The 26,370-nt window shown below is 44.2% G+C and overlaps 1 protein-coding gene across 3 annotated transcripts in view; it reads right to left on the reverse strand.

The window, feature by feature from the left end:
• Positions 1–26,370, reverse strand: part of FARSB (phenylalanyl-tRNA synthetase subunit beta) — a 119,412-nt gene that overhangs the window by 39,392 nt on the left and 53,650 nt on the right. For all 3 annotated transcript variants that reach the window (XM_030216610.1, XM_030216611.1, XM_030216612.1), the window contains 3 exons: positions 24,408–24,488; positions 21,225–21,317; positions 11,969–12,086 (listed from right to left, as the gene is read on the reverse strand). In XM_030216610.1, the coding sequence (XP_030072470.1) occupies positions 11,969–12,086; positions 21,225–21,317; positions 24,408–24,488 (292 nt within the window). The remainder of the gene's footprint in view (positions 1–11,968; positions 12,087–21,224; positions 21,318–24,407; positions 24,489–26,370) is intronic.

The following is a 26,370-nucleotide window of genomic DNA, read 5'->3' on the forward strand; positions in this document are numbered from 1 at the left end:
CTTCCTCTCATGTAATTTCCTTTCCACGAGGGCAGGACGCACTGAGAGGGAAGGGAAGCAACGAGGAGACGAGCCTACCTGCCGGTTCACCGCAACTTCGGGTGCACAAACGGAAGGGAGCGGGAAGGCAGGGAAGAGAGACTCGCTGGACATGGATGGGAGGGGAGGGCAGGGGAGCGAGGAGACTTGCTGGACATGGATGGGAGGGGAGGGCAGGGGAGAGAGGAGAATTGATGGACATGGATGGCAGGGGAGGACAGGGGGCAGAGGAGAATTGCTGGACATGGATGAGAGGGGAGGGCAGGGGCAAAGAAGAATTGCTGCACATAGATGAGAGGGAAGGGCAGGGGAGGAGAGGAAACATACTGGGCATGAATGGGAGGGGAGGTCAGCGAAGAGAGATTCACTGGACATGGATGGAAGGGGAGAATCACTGGACATGGATGGCAGGGGAGGAGAGGGGATAGAGGAGAATCACTGGACATTGGAGGGGAGGGCAGGGGAGAGAGGACAGAGACATGCTGGACATGGGTGGAGAGGAGGGAAGACAGGAAGAAGATGCACATGGATGGGAGGGGAGGGCAGGGGAGAGAGGAGAAATGCTGGAAATGGAGAGGAGAGCAGGAGATAGAGGAGAATTACTGGACATAGATGGATGGAGGAGTTGGCGGGGAGAGAGGAGAAATGCTGGATTTGGATGGAGGAGAGGGGAGAGAGAATTATTGCTTTATATGGATACAGGGGAGGGAAGAGAGAGGAGAAATGCTGGACATGGATGGAGGGGAGGAGAGAGGAGAAGTGCTGGACATGGATGAAGGGGAGGAAAGAAAAAAGAAGAAGATGCACATGGATGGAGGGGAGGAAAGAAAAAAGAAGAAGATGCACATGGATGGAGGGGAGGAAAGAAAAAGAAGAGAAAAACTGCACATAGATGGAGAAAATAGGCAAAAGCTGGATCCACGTTATACCTCCTCCAGTCAATTCCACAGAGGAGGACACAGAAGAAAGGAGGAAAGTAAAGAAATAAATGGAAAGGAAGCCCTGGAAACGGAGTTAAGAGAACAGATAGAGAGCAGCAGAATAAGAGACTGGCACCAATATGGAAAAACAAAGTCACCAGACAACAAAGGTAGAAAAAAATCATATTTTCATTTTAGTGTTTGGAATATGTCCAATTTGAGAATTTACATCTGCTGTCTTATTTTGCACTGGGTATACTGGAGCTGTAACAGCTTACAGAAATTATTTATAATGAAAAAAAATCATGTTATTTTTTTTCTCCTACACCAGTATAATATTTTCAATGATGTCTGTTTATATGTGCCATGGCTGGCATAAGGGGGTGTGGATAATGTGGGTGTGGCTATTACAGAGGTGGAGCCATATGTAGTGACCCCGCCCATAAGTACCGGCACCTTTTTTTCTACAAAAAAAGCACTGGTGCTAACACATGTGAATTCTGAATGTGATAAGAGGAGGGGGATACAGAAAAGGGAAAGAGGAAGGGATCAGGATGAGGAAGAATCTGAGGAAGGAGAAGGTATCTTGTGCAGGGAGGGCAGAGGGATGGGCATTAAAGAAAGGATGGGGCATAGAGGGAGGGGAAGATGGAGAACATTTGTGAGCAGAGAAAGGATAGGAAAAAGGAATGAGGGGATAGAAAGTCAAAGAACCCTGAATGAGGGAAGGGGATCCCAGACCCAAGTTATATCCCACAGTTACTCTCTATACACCCTGCTGTATACCTTCTGATCTCCTCACTCTCCCAACATCCCCAACTCTCCCCATGCAGAAACTTCAATCCCCTCACTCAGTCTTACATCCACTGCATCCCCTCTTGCTCTCTCCTCCACTCTCATAGCCTAGAATCCCTCTAATTCCCTCAGTCTCTTGTTCCCCTCACCATATTCCTTCACTCACTCTTCCCCTTCACCTCCACACAAACCACAGCACCTCATATTCTCTTACTCTCTTTTCCCTAAACCTCTCACCCTTTTCCCCACCCTTCAGTCTCTTCATTCATGCTCCCATCTGTAAGGAGAGCACAGCAGCAATATAGCACCTTGACTCATGTCCTCCTCCTCTGCTGCCCAGGGATAGTGTCATGCTTTTATCCATTCAGCATTATAGTGTTTTATGCTGTTCAAAGTGATGCCAGCCCCAGGCAGCAGAGGAGAACATGGCCAAAGGCACACTGTACTGCTGCTGTCATCCTCCTAAGTATTTAGGATAGGCACGGTATAGGATGGGAAGCAAGAAGTCAGTCATCGTTCTGTCCCCAGGGATGGCATGACACCCCTGCCCTTGGTCTCCAATGCACAAAGCAGTAGAGGTTGTATTTCCTTTTTACTGCCTCTTTCCTCTGCAGCAGATCACTGAGAAACGATGATCCTGCTTCTGTTCTGGCCTTTTTCTGTACTGCTATGACCAGGGCAACAAAAGAAAAACATGGGCTGCACAAAGATTGCAGCCCCATAAAATAAAACAGAAACAATTCTTTGTGAATTAAGGAAACAACTGGATTTATTTGTGTGTACTATTTGGGGTCTGCACCTCTTTAGGAGACTATGGCCCTATAGAGGTAAAGGGAAAGAGGGGTGGGACTTGATAAACTGCCTTTCTGTGGTTACAATCAAAGCGGTCTACATAAATACAGGTACTTACTTTGTACCTCTGACAATGGAGGTGTCTGTACCTCCTATATCCCTTCTAGAAATTTGTGCTTATTATTTCTATGCTGGGTGTCAGCTCCAATAGGGAGACAACAGCAGGTGAGACAAGTCTAAATTTCAGTTCCTTGGGGGTCACACCTTGTCTGGATCAGTATGGCTAAATGTTTGGATTACCTGGGCACTGAATTTGATTTCTCCTATCTACAGGAATTGTACACAATGACTGCACAATATAGCCAGGAGATATTTCTAAGAGATTTCTCTAGGTAGGTAGATAGTTATTTACCTGCAGGCTGCAGAATTTGAGAAGTGCCCTCACAAATTATTACAATGATATACCAACCAACTCTGCAAGATACACCTTTACAGTTTGTTGAATCTCTTAAATACTTGGAAGTGACCTTTGATGTCGAATTATCTTTCACTAGTAAAAAAGGCCCGTTTCTGGAACGAATGAAACGGGCACTAGCAAGGTTTTCCTAGGAGTGTGTATGTTTGAGAGAGAGAGCCAGAGTGAATGTGCGGGTGTGTGACAGAGTGAGACTGTCTGTGTGACAGTATGTGTGTGAGAATGAGAGTGTGTGACAGGGCCCCCTCCCCTGTTCCTAATGCCCCTCACCCCGTTCCCTCCCCTCCTTTTCCTCCTTCTTCCCACACTTTGGGTTCCTTAAGGCTTTCAAAAGTCTATGTACCCCCGTGGCCCTAACGCCCAGTATCCGGATACCCCACCGCTTTCCTCCTCACCCCTCCCCCAAGATGTAATACTTTCACGTCCTTCATTTTTTTAAAGAAGTGTCCTATCTACCCTGTGTACAAATGCCCGGCATTCAGATTGTGTTCCTCTCGTAAATTTTCATTTCTTTCATTCATTCAGAACTTGCCCTCCCCCCCCCCCCCCCCCCCCCCCCGAACACTTTTGGTTCCTTCAGTCTTTTAAAACTCTCCTATGTACCCTGTGTGCTAATGGCCAGCAATGAGATTGTTTTCCTGTCCCAAATGTGCATGTCTTTCAGTCATTCACAACCCCCCCCCCCCCCCCTTCTCCAGTTTAACACTTTTGTTTCCTTCAGTCTTTTAAAACTCTCCTATCTACCCTGTGTCCTAATGGCCAGCATTCAGATTGTTTTCCTTTCCCAAATGTTCATGTCTTTCAGTCGTTCAGAACTCCCCCCTCCCCCCATTTAACACTTTCGGTTCCTTCAGTCTTTTAAAACTCTCCTATCAACCCTGTGTCCTAATGGCCAGCACTCAGAATGTTTTGCTTTGCCAAATTGTCTGTCACTGATGTCACTGAGGTCAGTGTGTGCCTGCCTAGCAGACCATTTCTGGCAGGCACGGTCCCAAGCACATCCTGTTGGAGGTGAGAATTATTATATAGGATCTCCCACATCACTCGGTTGTCCAGGCTTGCTTTCCAACCACTCCATCTTGTTAGATCTGTTCATAGCTACCTTGATGACTCTGCCTGTTCGACACTTCTCTATGTGCTCGCAACACCATTTATGCAGGGCTTCAAGCCTACCTCCTGAAAAGACTACAATCAGTACAAACTAATATGTCTTCTCATGCCAGACATGCAGATCATAATACTCCTCTCATAACTCATCATCACAGGTTCCCTATATCATTTAGGGTCTAGCATAAGGGTATGACACTATCACATAAGGCCATTTACACTGGGACACTGCCGTTATCTTGCTTCTTGATCACAGCTTATCGCCCTCCTAGAACTCTATGTTCTATGTTGGCCTGTCAACTTACCATACTATTCATTTACTGGGTCCATCTCACATCTACTCGTCACTCGGCCTTTTTTGGTACTGTCCCTACCCCTCTGGAATTCTCTGCCTTCTGACCTTCTTACCGAGCCATCATATCTGAGGTTCAGATCCCTTTTAAAAGCCCTCTTAATATCCCAGGCTCTTCAGGGAGCTTGAGGGCAGCGGCAGAACGGGATCGCAGGATGAATCTGCTTCTTCCTCTTTTCTTTCTTGCCAATTACTGCAGTTCCTTTCCTTCTTTGTTTTCTGATGTGTAGCAGTTTGACATAATGGCGCTATAACAAGTACCAAATAAACATAAACAAAGCTCTATAAGCATTACAGCTAGTACTGATGCATCAGGTGTCCTAGCTATAGGGATCAACATATTATAAAAAAAGGAAACCTTTATTATAAACAACAAGTTTATATTTCAAATTCTAGTACAAATATCTTGCAGCATGCATCAACTGCTATTTGTATTACATTTGGACAAGGGAAGGTATTATTATCCATCCATTTCTTAGACCTATCTTTTCATGAATACTTTAACGCAGAAAATATACTATACAAAGGCAAGCTTATAGACTGCATGACAGAAGTAGCCCAAAGCAAGGGCTTGCTAGAAACACCTTCAAGTTCTTTGGAATTCTATTAACAAACCTCTTATCACACAATTCTCTTCCAAAAAGTCTGCCAATTATGTCCATCTCAATTATGCAATTACTGTACAGACTTCAAAGAACCGCCTGAAGATGCTACTCCAAAAACTCCTACGGCTGGGAAGACATCAATAAGCAAAAGATGGGATAGAGCGCCCTCTAGCATCTTTTCAAAAGTATTAGAATTTCTTATAGATGCTACAAAGTGCCTGCTTAAAAATCCATTTCTCTTATGTACCAATCCAGACAGGCACACACAATTTTAATTCATTCTAGATTTGATTCAGATACAAGTCTATATACAGTGCTCTGCTTACACAACATGGAGGAGTAGCAGACTGTGAACCAGATGGACCAGGGTTGAAATCCCACCAACATTTCTCCTGGCTTTGGGCAAGCCAACTAACCTTCCATTGTTTCAGGTTCAAACTTTCTTGCGAGTCCTCCAGGGACAGGGAAATATCTACTCTACATAAATGTAATGCTCTTTGAACTACCACTGTAGAGGTACAAGAAATAATAAAATAATACCTGAATTTTACTATCTGAGTAGCTGATTTTGGGTGAACTATATGTAGCTGGAATGTGTGATTAACGAAGCCCCAATCATTCTCAAGCAAGTCTCCCTTTATTTGTTACCACCCTGCTGTCTTATGATTTCAATATGAAGTCTGTATCATGGACATTTGCAATAGGATTGCAAACAGATGCAAAGGCCTCTAGAGGACAGAAGGATCCAACAACATGTCCACGCTCAGTGCTGTTTTACTATATTGGGGTTCTTGCTTCACTTCAAAACCATGAAAGGAACTGAATCTTCAGAACATGTTCACCATTCCAGACAAGGATGGAAAAACATTCACTGATCAACATTCAGCTGGAGGCAGTCAGCATGTTTTTAAACGCAGACCATTGCTGGCTAAGTTAGACATAGATATTCAATGCTGGTGCCTGGACATGGCACAACACTGAATGGGTTTGACCAGACTATTGCTGATGACTTGCACTTAGGCAGGTCCCGGCCAATATTTAATTAAATATATATATGAAAGTACCATGAAACCACCACTAGAGTTTGTGGCAACCATTTTAGCACATGGACCTGGGGCAGAAATGAGTGGGGATCGTTCTGTCTAGGATACCCCCCCAATGGACCACCAGGATGCAGGTAGGCCCCTAGGGGAGGGAACAGTACATCCAACAGCTTTGGAAGTCATGGGTGCCGGCTGATATTCAAGAGTCGGCACTTGTATACCTAAGCGATTAAAGTTAGGAATTTATGCCATCCTATTTGGTTGCTTAGCTACACACACACACACTGGTACTGAATATTGCCAGTACCTGCACAGCTGCCATCTCCTCCCCGAGTCTGCCCTCAGAACACCCCTCTTTGGCCCACTTTGTAAATGGACAATCAGTGCAGTTGAACACTGGAGGCAAGTCCCCAGAATTTATTTATTTATTAGGATTTATTTACCGCCTTTTTGAAGGAATTCACTCAAGGCGGTGTACAGTAAGAATAAATCAAACATGAGCAACAGACAATTACAACAGTAAAAATATTCAAACAACAGTGCAAAGTTTGGCATAGTATACTACTTACAATGTCAATACAATACGTAATAGAACATTTTAATTGACAGTGTAAGGTATAAGCAAAGATGGAATGTATAGATAGGCGAAAGAGTACGAGTAAGGGCAGTGTACTAAACTAAGGTATAAACTTGTAGTAAACTAAACTAAGGTATAAACTTGCGTACCTATACTGAGGCATTTCGAGAAAGGGTGCAATGGATGCAAGGGCACTGTCCTGCTAGGCCATTATCCTCTGGAAAGAGAAATTCTCTCTCTGTCTAGAAGGACACTTTTGCCAGCCCTCTGGGGCTTGCCAATTCAAGCTTCATGCGATCAGCGGTTAGGAGGTAAACTTTGTGGGTTTGTGGAAGGTCAGCTATCTTGGGTGGAAATTTTAATGTTGTTTTAGATCCCAATTTAGACACCTCAAAAGGAGAAACTGGGTCAGGGAGGCAACACTAGAAATTAGGGATGCTTAACCTTATAGATACATAGCAAGAACTACATACTAAAGGCCAAGGGCCCCATATTCAAAGAATTAATGTTCATGGCCTCTCTAAATTTTACTGGGGCTGAGTGCATATATTTTTATTCAAAATTTCAATAAACTCCTAAATTTAGGAGCATAAAAAGTGGGCGACACCTGGGATGGATGTAGGGTGGGGAAACGAAGTTAGGAGCCTAGCACTGATTTTCAGCACTACACTCATAAATAAGGCTCATAAATCTAGACAAATTAATGACAGGCCTAAACTTATGACCGTAACTTTTAAGCTCCTAAATTAAGATGGATTTTCAGCTGAGAGTTATGCTTCTAGGTTTGGCTGCAAATAGGGCACAAGTTTAGGAGGCTAACATAGGAGCATACATTTAAGAGCTTGACATTTTCTGAATATCAGGCCCCAAGGTTATATATAATTCTTAGGGTCCATTAGACCTACCCCAGAATTGATCTTAATTTGTATTGGAAAAAAACCTGCTTCCCTCAGTATTATAATGGGAGATAAGAGAATTTTAGATGGAGCTAGCCGTCCATAGAGCACTGTTCTCTATCTCCACCTGCTGGTAGGCAGACACAACCCATCAGTTAATGGATTCATCTGCTGCTGACGACAAGGAAAAGAGAATTTTGACTGGTGGGATAATGCACCCTTATAGTGTAAGTGGGCAACGGCACACGAATAAGGTAGACCAGTGGATCCTAAATCTGGTCCTGGAGGCACCACAGCCAGTCAGGTTTTCAGGATATCCACAATGAATATTCACAAGAGAGATTTGCACGCACTGCCTCCACTACATGCAAATCTCACATATGAATATTCATTATGGATATCCTGAAAACCTGACTGGCTGGGGTGCCTCCAGGACCAGGTTTTGTAACCACTGAGGCGGGCAATTCTAGAAACTGAATGATACATTACTTAATCAACACAATAGGGAGAAAAGTCAGATAGGTATGGGGAGTACTTGTCCTTTAATGATTCTGGAAAGATGTCCCTAGGCACAGTATAGGAGTGTCCAAAGATGGTGGTCCCGAGAAGCCTTAGTTCTTTTCCTGTAAGATCCAATCAAAATAAAGGAGAAGCAAAAGGAAGTGTTAAGGGACCAAACAACTAGATCAGTACAACGGCAAAAGGTAAGTTACTTTCTAGAGGATGAGGTCTAAGAAATTAAAATGGTGAAAGCCAGCCTTCAAGATTTAGACCTGGAAAGGTCAATTTTGAATTACTGAAAATGAAACAGATCTACTTTGAGCAAGCGAATAATGCTTTCAGACCTATGGGTCAAATATTTAAAAAATGTAATTACATTACTAAGAGAAAAGACAGGCAGAATACAGTTTAGAGGAAATGATCAAATTAGACAGATTTATAGAATTCTATAGTGTTGTACACCTGGAGTAAGGCGCATCAGAAAAAGATATTCAGATATATGTAGAAGGAACAGAGCTCCCATGGATTGATAAGAAACTTCAAGGGGATGGCGGCATGCACCCGATGCTCTGAACTTGACCGCTGCTAGAGCTGGTGTTTACTTTTGTCTTGGTACCCTATGCTGCATAACAAAAGGAAAGTTGCTCCCTCCGCAACCTTGAGTGTGGCTTTCACCCAGCCTTAGGCAACTCATAGCAGGACTCGCTACTCCAGGAAGTGAAGGAATCCCAACAGTCCTGCTATGGGTTGCCTAAGGGAGAGCCTTCCTCTTTGGGACATGATACAACTATTGCCTCCAGAGCCTAATGTTCCACCTTGTCTGGCGAGTGTCAGTATCAGATGTCAAGGCATACACCATGAAGTTGCTGTGTTGAAGCTTTCTGAGAAGGGTGTTGCGCCGAACGCCATGGAGTGTTAATGGAGCAGCAGAGAAGAATGCTCCCACGGTGATTAACCTTGAAGAAGTCTGGAAAGCACTGCAAAAGTTAACTTATAATGTGACCAGATCTACAGGAGAGGTAACTGCTTTGGTGACTAACGTGGATGATAGGGCTAACGTGGATACTGTAAAGATGGATAGTTCAAGTAAAATCAAGCAGGCTGGGGGGAGTATAAAGGTTTCCAGTATTTTTAAGTCGTCCGTTGAGAAAGTTCAACTACAAATTCAAAGGAAGACCGAGTGGATGGAGGATTTTATTCAAAGGAAGACCGAGTGGATGGAGAATTTTAATAGACAATTGAATTTATGTTTATTGAATTTTCCTAGATCCCCTGGGATACCACCTTTGAATCTCTTTAAGAGAAATTCAATAGCGATTTTGCATTTGACACAATTCCCCCTTAAACAATGCCTACTATTTTCAGGTTTCCTCAAGAAAGACCCAAGGGGATTTGGAAGGAGAGTGTGGTCCTGATACACAATTGGATTTGAATAATATCTCAGAAACTCTGAAGTATCTATAACAGAAAACACTGAAAGCCACATTGTTGCTTCTTTTATATTTGAACAAGATGCTAATGTTGTATTGAGACTTTATTTCCATTAACCACATGCTCTCGTTTGTGGACAAAAAGTTTAGGTTTGCCCAGATGTGACCAAGATATCTCAAGAGAGAAGAAAACTTTCTTGCCTTGAGGCAGGAGACTAAAGCACTGGGTGCAACCTTTTTGTTAGCATATCCCTGTAAATGCTAGCTTAGATTCACTGGGTCTAAATATGTTATTTGGGGGGGGGGGGGGGTTAACCCCAGAACAATTAAGAGCTCTCCTGTTCTTGAAAATGATCGTGTAAGGTTGATTAATATTTAATTATTTAGCACATTTGATATACCGCTGAGGTCGTCACATAGGCATACAGCTGTTGACAAGTACAATTTTCTATACAGGTACTAGTACTGTCCCTAACGGGCTCATATTCTAAAGTAGCATATATTGTACTTGAGGCAATGGAGGGCTAAGGGACTTGCCCAGGGTCACACAAAACTGCAGAGGGAAATGAACCCAGTTCCCCAGGACCTCAACCCACTGCTGTTCAACTGAATGATTAGCAAAGCTAGGAACTAACAAAAAGCAATACTAAAAGAGAGGAAAGCCACACCACTGAGCAGTTTTCAGTGTTAAATCCTCCACTCACCGACAAAGTGAAAAAATGAAAGGGGCGAGCTGGTTCACTGTCACATTGGTAGTCTTCCCACACTTGCTTTTTCTGTGAAGATCCTTAGACCTTCCTCCAACACAGGTCATGTGACCCACAGGTACACCTCCGCTGAGACTGAATGTCAAAGAAAGCATCTTTTCCACACTGAACACAAAAGGTCAACTAAGGAGCAAAGGCTGCCTTTGAAATAAGAGCTGCTTCTATAAGTGAAAGAGCTTATACAGTGAGACAACAAATTAGTCTCACACCTAAATGCTATAGTGCCCATTGGGTATATCACTGAAACTACCAACTTCTGAATAAGATGTGTACAATGTATATATTGTACTGCCAATGCCCTCCTTCTGAACCAAAACTTAAGAGATTCAACAAAATTTACTCAACCCACATAGCAAATCTGTGAAATTCTGTTTATGAATCATGAAGGTTGTTGCTTCTGAAACTACATGTGTGGACTTGGGAGGCCTACAATTAATTTTTTTAAATTAATATATTTATTGACTATTTTAACACTATAAATTAGCACCGATAAATGCGTCAGGCATCCTAGCTGGTTCTAGGCACTAAACAGCAGAACTGACTTAACCACTGGGCAAACTAGGCTGCCACCTAGGGTGACACCAAGGAGCCGCTGCATTCAAGGCAAAATAATAGGTTCTGATAGAAACATGACAGCAGATAAAGGCCGAATGGCCCATCCAGTCTGCCCATCCTCTGTAACCCTTAACTCTTCCTTTTCCTAAGTGATCCCACATGCTTATCCCATGTGGGATCGCATTGGATAAGCATGAGGAGTAGCCTAGTGGTTAGTGCAGCGGACTTTGATCCTGGGGAACTGGGTTCGATTCCCACTGCAGCTCCTTTTGACTGTGGGCAAGTCACTTAACCCTCCATTGCCCCGGGTACAAAATAAGTACCTATATATATGTAAACCGCTGTGAATGTAGTTGCAAAATACCACAGAAAGGCGGTATATCAAGTCCCATTTCCCCCTTTTAAAATTCTGACAAAGTCCTTGACTCCACAAACTCCACCGGGAGGCCATTCCACGCCTCCACCACCCTTTCTGTGAAATAATACTTTCTTAGATTACTCCTAAGCCTATTCCCTCTTAACTTCATTGTATGCCCCCTCGTTTCAGAGCTTTCCTTCAGTTGAAAAAGACTCACTTCCTGTACTATGCCTTGAGATATTTAAACGTGTCTATCATATCTCCACTCTTCCAGCGTATACACGTTGAGGTTCATAAGCCTGTCACTATATTTTTTGTGTTCAAGACCGCTTACTAATTTTGTAGCCGCCCTCTGGACCGACTCCATCCTGTTTATATCTTTCCATAGGTGCGATCTCCAGAAATAAACAAAGAACCATCAGCATGTACATTTACCCACAGGCAAAGTGGGCAGTTTTCAAATAGCCAATCTAACTTTTGGGAAGTGTCCTCCTTAAGTAAACATGTAAAGTATGATGTCTATTTTGCACAGGATTGTTCTGTGTGGGTGACAATGGAGCAATCATGATTGTTGAGATTAATTACCAAACCTCAGGGGGAAGGGAAAGGGCTAGGGGCTTGATGGTTAGTGAGGGGATGGGGAAAGATCTGGAGGTTTGCCTAGAAAAGCTAATACTCCTACATCTATTTGCTAGAGTGTTAAACAACAAATGAATAAAAGAAATAAGAATATTTGTGGAGGCTGCAGCACCTTACCTTTAGTAGAATCTTTTACTACAATGTCTGAAATTTCAAACAGTTTGAGAGGTAGTGGCATCTTCTTATTAGAAGCTGCAGTCTTTAGAAGACCAGGCAGGAGTGTGGTGCGTACCACCTAGGAAAATAATTACAACAAACATAAGCAAAAATGTATGATATAGGAACTAAGCCACCTTCCAGACAAAATGACATTCACCCACTACGATTTCAGTGACACATATGCATATTAAAAGTCAATTATGGCAGCATGTACCTTTGTAGGTGGTATAAAAGATGGAAAAGCAAATTTAAAGAATGGGTACCTCCTACTAATAGCAAAATCGAGAAGGCAGCTGAGAACAGGAAAGGCCTTCTGGTTATGCTGCTTTTTAACAAGTCATCGTGAGGTTTTCAGAGAGCAGAAGAGTTTACAAGCTACAAGTCAGCATATTCTCAGTGCATTAAATGGAGCTCCACAAACACCCCCAGTGATCCAGTTTAAAAAGTGTCTTTTTCTCAGCTTCTCTTGCCTCCTCATCCAAAGCTAATTTTTGCCATATCTAGCAAACACTGCTATTTTATAGAATTGACTTCCACACACACATAACTTTCATGGCCTGATTACCTCTGATCTTGTTTTTTTCATGAGCTCTGTAATTATTCAAAACATCAATTTCTCCAATAAGGATTAATGGATTATTGTCATGAGTCACATGTTTCACACACAGACAAAAAACCTCTGAAGAAAATGAAGATGTCAACGACTTTGTCACATCTTTTTCTCTCCAGCTAGTCTAAACTAGTTAACATGATGATGGGCAAAATGCCAAGCATAAGCAGACAGACACCAATTTAATCCCACAGGAAAGCACGCCCACTGTAACACGATGCAGACAATCTTACTTTTGAGGTCTACTTATGAAACCCAACATTTGCACGCATCACTTATCCACAAGTCACAAAACAATGACAAAAAACAAGCAGTTGTCCGAGAAATCTGAGCTTCCCAGTCAGATACTACACCTAAAGGCAAACATAATGCACAAAACCCTATGTTTCTATAGGAGGAAAAGACAATTTGGGCGAGGGAGGCATAGCAGTGGCATTAGTGCTGCTGCTGCAGCAACAATTCTTCACCAAGGGACAAAAAAATAAAAAATAAAAAACAAATCTCACTTTATGGACCCCCAGAATCTGTGCTTCTTCAGGAACTCTTCATCTTTGGCAGCTAACTTTTTTTTTTTTTTTACATTTGTACCCCGCGCTTTCCCACTCATGGCAGGCTCAATGCGGCTTACATGAGGCAATGGAGGGTTAAGTGACTTGCCCAGAGTCACAAGGAGCTGCCTGTGCCTGAAGTGGGAATCGAACTCAGTTCCTCAGATACCCAGGACCAAAGTCCACCCTAACCACTAGGCCACTCCTCCACTCTTTGGTTATATTAATAGCTAAATAACTTTTTTCTGTTAATATCACCTTATTTGTATATGTTACTTGTCTTATTGCAGAACACCCAATGCAAGAGTTAAAAAAAAAACCCTCACAACAGAAAAATCTAAAATTATACCCTGATAAAGCGAAGACACATACCTGTAGCAGGTATTCTCCGAGGACAGCAGGCTGATTGTTCTCACATGTGGGTCGACGACCGCGTTGGCCCGGGAACTGGCATTTTGCAAGCAATATATTAAAAAATCTTACCAGAGTCTTCTGGTGCACGTGCAGCATGCACTGTGCGGACCGATTTCCAGCCCATCGCGTCAACGTGTTCCTCAGTTAAATCAAAAGCATAAAAAGAAACAGTAACTCCAAAGGGGAGGTGGGCAGGTTTGTGAAAACAATCAGCCTGCTGTCCTCGGAGAATACCTGCTACAGGTATGTATCTTCGCTTTCTCCAAGGACAAGCAGGCTGCTTGTTCTCACATGTGGGGTACCCTAGCAACCAGGCTCATTCAAAACAATGAACATTGGTCAATTGGGCCTTGCAACTGCGAGAACATAACAGAGACTGACCTGAAACCATAACAACTAACTGAGAGTGCAGCCTGGAACAGAACAAAAATGGGTCTAGGGGGGTGGAGTTGGATTCTAAACGCCGAACAGATTCTACAGCACTGACTGCCCAAACCGACTATCGCATATCCTGCTGAAGGCAGTAGTGAGATGTGAATGTGTGGACTGATGACCATGTTACAGCCTTGCAAATCTCCTCAATGGAGGCTGACTTTAAGTGAGCCACTGATGCAGCCATGGCTCTAACATTATGAGCCATGACATGGCCCTCTAAAGACAGCCCAGCTTGGGCATAAGTGTAAGGAAATGCAATCTGCTAACCAATTGTGCATTTTCCGATGGCGACTCCCTTCCTATTGGGATCAAAAGAAACAAACAACTGGGCGGACTGTCTAAAGGGCTTTGTCCGCTCCATGTAAAAGGCCAATGCTCTCTTGCAGTCCAAGGTGTGCAAACTGCTTTCGCCAGAACGGGTATGAGGACGGGGAAAGAAAGTTGGCAAGACAATTGACTGGTTCAGATGGAACTCCAACACCACCTTTGGCAGGAACTTAGGGTGCGTGCAGAGGACTACTCTGTTGTGATAGAACTTGATATAAGGTGCATGCACTACCAAGGCCTGAAGCTCACTGACTTTATGAGCTGAAGTAACAGCCACCAAGAAAACAACCTTCCAGGTCAAGTACTTCAGATGGCAGGAATTCAGTGGCTCAAAAGGAACTTTCATCAGCTGGGTGAGAACGACGCTGAGATCCCATGACACTGGTGGAGGTTTGACAGGGGGCCTTGACAAAAGCAAACCTCTCATGAAGCGAACCACTAAAGGCTGTCCAGAGATAGGCTTACCCTCTACACGGCGATAAACACTAATCGCACTAAGGTGAACTCTTACGGAGTTGGTCTTGAGACCAGACTCTGACAAGTGTAGAAGGTATTCAAGTAGGGTCTGTGTAGGACAAGAAAGAGGATCTAGGGCCTTGATGTCACATCAGATGGCAAACCTCTTCCATTTGCAAGAGTAACACCTCTTCGTGGAATCTTTCCTGGAAGCAAGCAAGACTCGGGAGACACCCTCCGAAAGACCCAAGGAGGCAAATTCTAAGCTCTCAACATCCAGGCTGTGAGAGCCAGAGACTGGAGGTTGGGATGTAGAAGCAACCCCTCGTTCTGAGTGATGAGGGTTGGAAAACAGTCCAATCTCCACGGTTCTTCGGAGGACAACTCCAGAAGAAGAAGGAACCAGATCTGACGCGGCCAGAAGGGGGCAATCAGGATCATGGTTCTGCAGTCTTGCTTGAGTCTTGTAGCGCTATAGAAATGCTAAATAGTAGTAGTAGTTTCAGCAAAGTCTTCCCTACTAGAGGTATGGGAAGATACGCATACAGAAGGCCTGTCCCCCAATGTAGGAGAAAGGCACCTGACGCTACTCTGTCGTGGGCCTGAAGTCTGGAATAGAACTGCGGGACCTTGTGATTGATCTGAGTGGCAAAAAGATCCACCGAGGGGGTGCCCCACGCTCGGAAGATCTTGAAGACTACGCCCATGTTCAGATCTTGCAGACTACGCCCATGTCCAGTGACCACTTGTGAGGTTGCATTATCCTGCTCAACCTGTCGGCCAGACTGTTGTTTACGCCTGCCAGATAAGTGGCTTGGAGAAACATGCTGTGACAGCGAGCCCAAAGCCACATCTGGACGGCTTCCTGACACAGAGGGCAAGATCCGGTGCCCCCCTGCTTGTTAGTGTAATACATGGCAACATGACTGTCCGTCTGAATTAAAATGATTTGGTTGGACAGCCAATCTCTGAAAGCCTTTAGAGCGTTCCAGATCGCTCTTAATTCCAGGAGGTTGATCTGCAGACCTCTTTCCTGAAAGGACCAGGCTCCTTGAGTGTGGAGCCCATCTACATGAGCTCCCCACCCCAGGAGAGATGCATCCGTCGTCAGCACTTTTCGTGGCTGAGGAACTTGGAATGGTCGTCCCATGGTCAAATTGGATCGAATCGTCCACCAGTGGAGAGAATTGCGAAAGCCGATGGACAGTTGGATGATATCTTCTAGATCCTCTGCAGCTTTAAACCACTGGGAAGCTAGGGTCTATTGAGCAGATCTCATATGTAGACGTGCCATGGGCGTGACATGAGCTGTGGAGGCCATGTGCCCCAGAAGTCTGAACATCTGCCGAGCAGTGACCTGGTGAGACGCTCGAACTATGGATACCAGGGACAGAAGATTGTCCGCCCTTGTCTTGGGAAGATAAGCTCGAGCTGTCTGAGTGTTCAACAGGGCTCCAATGAATTCCAACGCTTGGACTGGGGTGAAATGGGACTTGGGATAATTTATGACAAACCCCAGTAGCTCTAGCACCCGAACAGCCATTCGCATGGACTCCAGAGCACCCTCATTCGAGGTGCTCTTCAACAGCCAATCGCCGAGATAAGGAAACACATGCACTCCCAGTTTGCATAGCGACGCTGCGACTACAGCTAGGCATTTGGTAAACACTCTGGGCACAGACGCCAGGCCAAAAAACAGTACACGGTACTGAAAGTGCTGTGTTCCCAGCCAAAATCGAAGATACTTCCTGTGAGCTGGAAGTATCGAGATGTGCGTGTAAGCATCCTTTAAGTCCAGAGAGCATAGCCAATCATTTCTCAGAATCATGGGAAGAAGGGTGCCTAGGGAAACCATCCCGAACTTTTCTCGGACAAGAAATTTGTTCAGGGCCCTTAGGTCTAGGATGGAATGCATCCCCCCTGTTTTCCTTTGCACAAGGAAGTACCTGGAATAGAATCCCAGCCCTTCTTCCCCTGGTGGAACGGGTTCAACCGCTTGGGCCTTCAGAAGGGTGGAGAGTTCCTCTGCAAGTACCTGTTTGTGCTGGGAAATGTAAGAATGAGATCCCAGTGGACAATTTGGAGGTTTGTATTCCAGATTGAGGGTGTATCCTGACTGGACTATTTGAAGAACCCACCGATCGGAGGTTATGAGAGGCCACCTTTGGTGAAAAAATATCAACCACCCCCCAACCAGCAAGTCGTCCGGCATGGACACTTTTACTGAGGCTATGCTGAACTGGAGCCAGTCAAAAGCCCGTCCCTTGCTTTTGCTGGAGAGCCGCAGAGGCCTTAGGTGCACGCTGTTGACGAGAACGAGCGCGTTGGGACTGAGCCTGGACAGGCTGCCAAGAAGCAGGAGTGTACCTACGCCTAGCATAGGAATAGGGAGCACTCCTCTTCCCTCCAAAAAAACCTCCTGGAGGAGGAGGTAGTAGCAGAAGACGCCCAGCAGGAGAGAGAATCCATAGCATCATTGTGCTTCTTGAGCTGGTCAACCAGATCCTCTACTTTCTCACCAAAAAGGTTACCCCCCCGGCAAGGAACATCCGCCATCCACTGCTGGACTGAATGATCCAGGTCAGAGACACGCAGCCATGAGAGTCTGCGCATCACTATACCTTGGGCAGCGATCCTGGATGCTACATCAAAAGTGTCGAACGTACCCCTGGCCAGGAATTTTCGACACGCCTTCTGCTGCCTGACCACCTGGCAAAAAGGCTCGGCTTGCTCCAGAGGGAGTGCATCAACCAAGCTAGACAATTGCCTGAGTTCCCCAAGTGGATGCTCGTGAAGAGCTGGTATGTTTGGATCTTGGCAGCGAGCATAGCGGCCTGATACGCCTTCCTCCCAAAAGAGTCCAAGGTTCTAGATTCTCTGTCTGGGGGTGCCGAGGCATAGTCCCTAGTACTCTTGGCTCTTTTGAGAGCTGAGTCCACCACCATGGAATTGTGAGGTAGCTGAGACTTCATCAATACAGGCTCCCCGTGGATCCAATATTGGGATTCAGTCCTTTTCAGGATCACGGGATTAGACAGAGGGAATGACCAGTTTCGCATAAGGACTTCCTTCAGTACATTATGCAAAGGAGCCGTTGCAGCCTCTCTAGGCGGAGAAGGATAATCCAGGACCTCGAGCATCTCAGCCCTGGGTTCATCCTCAACCTCCATAGGGAAGGGAATAGCCGCAGCCATTTCCCGGACAAAAGAGGTAAAGGATAGACTCTCCGGTGGAGAAAGTCTCCTTTCTGGTGGAGAGGAAGGTTCAGAAGGAATCCCATAGAACTCTTCAGAAGAAAAGTACCTGGGATCCTCCTCTTCCTCCCACGAATGCTCACCTTCAGTATTGGACAAGACATCTCTCAGACCAGTCCGAAACTGAGCCTGCTTCGATGCCGAGGAACAATGTCCTCAATGGCGGTGCCAAGAAGTCGACGCCCGCATGGACTCCGGTGAAGCTTCCTCTACCGACGTCGAAGGGGAATTGACCTGGGTGGCAGACGGCACCGAGGTTGGGGACCTCACCACAGGCGAAGGGGCAGATACCACTGCAGCAGATGGTACGGAAGGTGCAAGCACCCCCGACACCAAAGCAGACTGGCGCAGCAACCCTTCCAGAAGCTCTGGAAGCAGGGCCCCGATGCGTTCGTCGAGAGCCGCCGCCAGACAAGGCTGTTGGGTCGGAAAAGGAGCTGGTGGCAGAATCTGTCGAGGTTCGGGAGCAGGTACTGGGCTGCTAGACCGACACATCGGCACCTCCTGAATAGAGGACGAGTGATCCTCTCGGCGCAAATCCCTCGACGCCCCGGAGCTCCCGGCACCATGTGTCAAAGGAGAACGATGATGGTGCTTCTTCGCCTTCGCTCGATGCCCATTATCGAGACTCCTCGGTACCGATGAGTAAGACGTGGAATCCTCACGTCTCCTCGGGGCCGGGTCCGACGAAGGTCAGTCCCGGGCGGCCTGCATAATAGGAGGCCTCGAGACAGGGGGAGACCCACTCGATGCCTCACTGCTCCCAGCACGAGTTGGTCGTTCCGCAGCCATTACCTTCGCTCCTGACATCGATGTGTCCCATGTCGAAGACGCCGACCTCGGTACTGATGTTGATGTTAAAGGACCGGACCAAGCCCCAAAAAGCTTCTCTCGTTGGGCCTCTCGAGATGCTTGAGTCCATTTCTTAATGCGAAGACACAGACTGCAAGCGGCTGGGCTATGGTCGGGCCCAAGGCACTGGATACACCAGGCGTGGATCTCGGTACCTGAGATGGTCCGGTTGCACTGAGTACAACATTTGAAGCCGCTGGGTGTCTTCGATGACATGGAAGGAAAAATGGCTTCGGTGAAATTAAAAGACATGACCGTGCCTGTTAAAAGAAAAAAGGGCACGGAAAGAAGGGAACAACCCGACTGCGCAGCCTAAGCTGGCCGCATCGAAAAACAAAGGAAACTTTTAAAGGGCAAAAAAATAAAGAAAACTACGGGAATTTTTTTTTTTAAGTGTAAATTTCTATTAAAAAAAGAAAAGAAATAAAGCAAAAGCCACAAAATGGATGAGACTCTTTCCCGGGCCTGAGAGGAGCGGAGAAAAAAAAAACTAAGGAACGTGTTCACACAACGGGAGGGAAATCGGTCCATGCATGCGCTGTGCGCCAGAAAACTCTGGCAAGGTTTTTTAAATATTTTGCTTGCAAAATGCTGGTTCCCGGGCCAACACAGACATCGACCCACATGTGAGAACAAGCAGCCTGCTTGTCCACGGAGAATAAATATGATGCAAATTTAAAATAATAAGGAGGCTTATTTTCAAAGCACTTAGCCTCCCAAAGTTCCATAGAAACCTATGGAACTTAGCCTCCCAAAGTGCTTTGAAAATATGCCTCAAAGTAACCCAAGCCTAACACAATAAATATAGTTAAAAAAAAAAAAAAAAAGTAACCTACTTGTACTAGAATTCTCCATAAATAGCAAAATAAATCAGACACATATGTTGGAAACATCATACTAGGCTTTTCTGAGTACATGTGGCATTCCCACGCAAGTGGTACCTCATGAGGCCCCACAGTCTAATATAGAAATTAGGAATCAATACCCTGCAGAATGTAGGTAGTTAGTGTGTCTGATTTATCCTGCTGTTTCTGGAGTTCTTAGTCAACAAGCAAAAGCAATCAAGTACATAGGTAGAAAGCTGAGTGGCCCTATTTTTATCTAGGTTTTGGATTGTCAGGCAATCTAGAAAGGTATATTGTGAGTGGGAGTTGACTAATAATTGAAAAATCCTTGTGTAACTGCTGGCCCAAATTCACTGCATATATATGAGACAGATTTACATATAATAGAGGCAGTAGGCATGCAAATCTCATGTCAGTGAGGAACCGGCTCAAGCTGCCCAAATTTAAGGGTGCCGAAAGCTGCCTCACTGGCTCACCCTTCACAACAGTGAAACCCTGCACCTTCACTCCCACCACTGTATTTTTCTGTTGATAAAGGCGAAAGAACAAAGCTCCCACCTCTGCATCTAAGATTAATCAGGTGTGGGCTCATGCTGCAGCTCACGCTGGCAAATGTAGAGGGAACAAGGGAGAAAAGGGGCATATGATGAGGGAATGAGGAGGAGAAATACTGGAACAATGGAGGAAGATGGAGAAGCAAGGGCATATGTAGGGGAAGGTGGAGAGGAAGGGGCATAGGAATGGATGCTGGGGTAAGGAAGAGGAAAAGTAGATAGGTAGCTGCTGAGAAGGGGAGAAAGATGCAGGAGAGCAGATATTGAGGTCATGGGTATGTCAGAGAGAAAGCATCAGATTTAAGCAGAGACTTAGATAGGGTTGGAGACCAGAAGTTGTCGACAGTCTCTGAGACTGCCTGGGTATTGAGAATGTAAGTGGAGACTCGGTGCTTAGACGGCACTGTGTGTGATTGAGGACTTAAGGGATTGGGTAGAAGGATAATAGCAACTTGGCACCACAAATTATTTCCTAAGACATTTTCTTCTACTCTATGCTTTGCTGTCTTCATGCTGAAGGAAATTTCTATCTCAACTTAACCAGAAACCACTGGTTTAGGAGTTTAACTAACTAACCAGTCTAGAATTTGCATGATGAGCTATCACCATCTTCTGGAGACAGAGAAATACTGAGTATTCTATGGCTTCACAGTACCATTATGGGGTGAATCACAAATAACTTTCTCCATTTTCATTCACTGATCGACAGACACAACTCACCAGTTCTGGGCTGCTCTAGCATTTTACTGCAGCTTAGTAAATATCCCTCTAAAGCTGGGCAGGAGATATGAAGTGAATGTCTGAAAACCCATTTGCCAAGCATCTACATTCTGCAGCAGACATGCAGAGCCCTAGATTAGTCACAGTTCATTGCCTCATTGGGCTTTACGGGAAGACTGTAAATACCAAGCCTTCTTACCTGAAATTCTGCTGTTTTAGGATTAGCTATGTGCACTGCTTGTGTGGTGGAGATAGGCATGTCAAGTTTATCAGCGATATCCTCTACTGAACACTGTGGATAAAGAAAATAATAATGGATGAATAGTATAGAAAGATAAAGATTAACTATATAAATTATGTCATAGGTTTCCACCCATGTAAAAGTCTATAGCTTTATTTTTTCCTTTTTCAATATTTGCAAGATAGCACCTGTTCTTGTTGATACAACCTTAACAACATTTTAGACACAACCTGTTCATCAACATTTCAAGGATATTTCTGTTTTAAACTTGTGCCAGAGTCTGCTAACTGAGTTGGCAATGCTGGGAGCCCAACAGTCAATCTCATGGAGTGAATAGTAAAGACTATTGCAGCAGACCTGCTAGCTGTAGATTAATGCTCACACAAAATTTAAGGGGAAACATCCTACACAGAAAGTGTTACGCAGGCATGCCATCTGGAGTGGAGGGTTTGAATAAGGTAAATATGGGAGAAAAGAAGGGGTCCCCTCCCCACCTTGTGACACATATTGATGGGAATCAATCCCACAGCAATAAAGGAGGAATACAACAATTTGTCCTCTGGTAAGACTAATCAACTTCAAATGGCCTACACAGAGATCTCAATTAAAGTAGGTGGAGGCAGGATATACAACAAATAGTCTCATATAACCCAGTGTCTAATGCTTCCAAATCCAAAATTCTGATTAAGGCAGATTTTTTAGCATGGAAAGTCATAGACCTCAGTGGCGACTCGTTTCATAACAGTTCATCTGGCTCTTGTGAAACGAGTCGCCACTGAGGACTACGACTTCTATGCTAAACAAAATCTGCCTTAATCAGAACTTTGGAAGCATTATATGCTGGGTTATACGAGACTCTCTGGTAAGACTAACCAACAGGCAAGGGAGCAGCTTTAGAAAAAGATGCCGCTCAAAGGGGATTTTTTTTTAATACAGAAAAAAAACTGCACATATACTTTTGTTTTGACAGTTCATGTGGGTAGATACAGTTGCACCTACTTGTGCCTGGAGTGCTTTTTACAAAGAAAACAATGTAATTTTAACAGCACACTCTAAATGCATTATTTTCTTTTCTGCACGCCCCCTAGAATGCCTCCTCCTCAGGTAACTAAAACGTGTGCACACTGTAAAACCCGAAGCATATTTCAGCTGGGTTAAGGGTGAGCCATTTTTTAGATATTTTTACACTCAGGTAAATAGCTTTTTAAAACTGCCCTTTATATTCCCTGTTTTCTCAGCAAATGCCAGTATGCTTTCCTGCCAAGTCCTGAAAGAGTTGTAAGACAAAGGGGCTCATTTTCAAAGCACTTAGACTTACAAAGTTCCAAAGGTGCTATGGAACTTTGCAAGTCTAAGTGCTTTGAAAATACACCTCAATATCACACAACATTCCTGGCAAATCCTAAAGGCATACTTTTGAGCTCCGCCATTTGATTGCAGCACATGCCATAAACCTGCAGTGGCCTGTTTTATATGGTCTTTGAATATTTCTGTATATCTTTCTTAATACTGAACTGAAATTTAATCATTCTGTAACACTGTAAAACACTTTGCATGTTTTTCTGTTTTGACTTATAAGATTTATTGTAAAATACATCATGCTTAATTGCAGTCAACCGCATTATGCAGTATGTATTTCTCTAAATATGTGTATCTGTAAGCCACATTGAACCTAAACATTGTTTGGGAAAATGCAGGATATAAATGTCAAAATAAATAAATAAATATCAAGATGTCACCTTCGGAACCATCTCAACCTTTTGGTCCAAGTGTAGCATCAAGAATGAGGTTTTGTGCCAGATGCTGAGGGCGGTCTTTTCTAGGCCTATTGGTACAGTACTTCTCAACCCAACCCAATCTTCAGAGAACACAAAGCCAGTCAAGGTTTCAGGATATCCACAATGAATAAGCCTGAGATGGAAGCACTTACCAAGGACAGTACATGCAAACCTGGAAACCTGACTGGCTGGGTGTGCCCCAAGGACTGGGTTGAGAAACCTGTATTAGAAGGCTGAAAACTGCTCAACAGTTGGGGGGGGGGGTGGAGGGGGAGAGACGGACACTGATATGATGATCATTGACAGAGCTAAAAGATTAAGCTTCCCATTAAAAAAAAAAAAAAAAAGTTATGCATATCAGGCAGAGTGTTACAAGAAGGACGTCACCTGAGGGTAGCCATTCCCAACCAAGTCCTCAAGGCACACCTAGTCCCATCAGGTTTTCTGGATATCCACAATAAATATTCATAAGCTAGATTTGCATGCGATGGAGGCAAATGCATGCAAATCTATGTCATGCATAATTATTGCGGATATCCTGAAAACCCGATAGGAATAGGTGTGCCCTGAGGACGGGGTTTGGAATAGTTTCCTCAGGGTCTTCCTGGTAGCATCCTAAGATCCACTATTTTTAAATCTCTATATTATGTGGTCTTCTCAGAGACTGAAACCACTTCTCTGGAGCTGATCTGAAACTGATACAGACAACTATTTTTATCTGTCAAAAGCTCAATCAAAATTCAACAAGTGCAGAATTGACTTTTTTATTTTTTTTTAAAGGGGGGCACCCTATTTTTTGACAACATTTTCCCTTTTCGTTCTCCTTTACCACTCCTCTTCTCCTTCCCCTTTTCTCTGCCTCCATGTTTTGCTCTCAACTCCCCACTTTTTTCTATTCTCTCCCTTCCTCCTCCCGTCTCTTACTCCTCCAAATGCCTTCCCTCTCTCTGCCCCTCTCTATTCCTTTTCTATTGAGTACGTAATTCTGCTTCTTTTCCCAAACTATTATATTTATTGTATAACACCTTAACCTGTCTTATGCATGAAAGTTGATATATTAAATTCCCAAACAAACAAATATAAATACATTCTCCCTCTTAACTTTCAGAGGCAGTCTTTGATGGCCTGGTGTTCTGCTCCATTTGGCTGCTGCTGCAGTAGTGGTTGTCAGTCTTTGACAGGCCCTGCCAGGCTGCTCCATTTGTAGTTTCCAGTCTTGCCTTGTGAATCCACCACTGATATTTTTAGTTTGTAGTCTGAGCTGCTAGTTCCCACTTGTGACAGCGGGCATCATGAACAGATACAAACCCTTCCCTCTGAAAATGTTAAGTTCTTGCCAGCATAAAATGAACTAAATATGTACCAGAGCAAATGTGAATGCCTCCGTGAATCCAGCAGCTGCTAGGTCCTGTCTCAGCAGTTCTGTCAGCTTGTTGAGAAGAAGCTGGAAAACCAAATGGAATTAGTGATTATGCCAAATATTTACATCACTGCAAGCTACAAAAACACATTTGGTCATTAGGAGAATGGGGGGGGGGGGGGGGGGGGGGGCACCTTTTCAAGTGTTTACCTATATAGAACATAAAAAAGGTTAACTTGAATTTTACCTGTTAATTTTCTTTCCTTGAATCTTGCTAGACCAGCCTAGATACATGGGTTTAATGTCACTTTGCCAGCAGATGGAGGAAGAGAACACAGCTTTGCAGTGACATCACAACTGCCTATAAAGCACTGTTCCGATAGAACTCCAGTGATTCATGCCAAAGCTTGAAGGATTAAAGGAAAAATCAAAACCCAACCTACACAATATAAAAGTCTACCAAAACACCAACATGTGGGTGGTAAACTCCAAGTTCCCTGCAACCAGAAGGAAAATGGAAATACATACAGTATAAAACAAACCCTGCAGCCAACAAGAATTTCCAAACGAAAGAAAATTCTGACAAAAAAAAAAAAATCAGCTGACTCCTGTTTCTGCAAATTCTAGTCTGCTCTAGCAGGAATCAAAGAAAGAAAATTAACAGGTAAGATTAAACTTCACCTTCCTCATCATCCTACTAGTCCAGAAAAATTGGAATTACCCAGGCCTCTCAATCCTAGGGATGAGGAGAAGCAAAGACTGAATGGAAAAATTCAGCTTCAAAACTGCCATCCTCCTTATCCCGAACACCCAATCTGTACTGTTTCTTAATAAGAATGAAGGGAGGACCAAGTCATTGCCGTATAAATGTCCTCTGGACATACTGCATGATACTCCACCCAAGATGAGGCCTGAGCCTTTGTCAAGTAAGCCCAGAGGCCCATGTGTAACTGAAGGCTCTTCAACAAACAAGCTGAGGAAATGGCTTCTTTCACCTAATGGACTAATGAAGCCTTAAATGTGGCTTCCCTAATAGAAGGGCCACAAAAGAGAACAAACAGATGATTTGACTTCCAAAAAGGAGTTTTTCAGATAGCATAGGGGGACTTGATGTGCAATAGACTACCCTTCCTTCCCTCCTCTTTCAAGAGAGAAAGCAAAGTGATCTTTTAATTCATGTGAACAGGAGACACCACTTTAGTGAGAAATGATGGCATCGGGTGTAATGAGACCACTTCCTGGGATAAGACCAGATAAGGATCTCTGCATAACAAGGCCTACTGCTATGACATGCGCTGATCTGAACACATAACCACCAAGAATATGGTCTTGAGCAACAAATTCTTATCAAAAGCACACTGCAGAGGCTCAAAGGGTGGCTCTGTTAAGGCACATAAACTAAATACAGGTCCCACTGAGGAGCTAAGCCCCAGAATGTGTCTGATATTACTGATATCCTTCAGGACACGCACTATATTTGGGTTGAGCATTCACAGAATATCTGTAGACTCAACCTCAAAAGCACGGCATTGCTACACCAGGCTTCTCTGAAGAACAAAAACGATGGAAGAGATACCTAGATAAAGGGGAATCACCTCAGACCTTTAGACATCCTTGAATATTTGCCAAATTTAGATCAACACCACAATGGAGGTACAAGCAGCCTTGAGAAGAGTAGAAAGCACAGCAAAATACCCTATCTAACTTTGCCCTTTCAAGTGCTGGGCCACAAAAGAGGATCAAGTCAGTTCTTCCATGAGAGCTGGACCCTGATGTAACAGATGCTGCCCAAATGGAAATCAGAGGAAGACTACCACTGAGTCTCTCGAGATGAGTATATCACAGCCTCTGCAGCCAAATCGAGTACCACTAGGATGGACTGGACCAGATGGTATTCATGCCAGAGTACTGATAGAATTTTTAAAAAGTAATATGTAATTTATCTTTAAAATCAAGCATGGTACCA

The sequence above is a fragment of the Microcaecilia unicolor genome, chromosome 10, assembly GCF_901765095.1.
Source record: "Microcaecilia unicolor chromosome 10, aMicUni1.1, whole genome shotgun sequence".
NCBI classification, from domain to species: domain Eukaryota; kingdom Metazoa; phylum Chordata; class Amphibia; order Gymnophiona; family Siphonopidae; genus Microcaecilia; species Microcaecilia unicolor.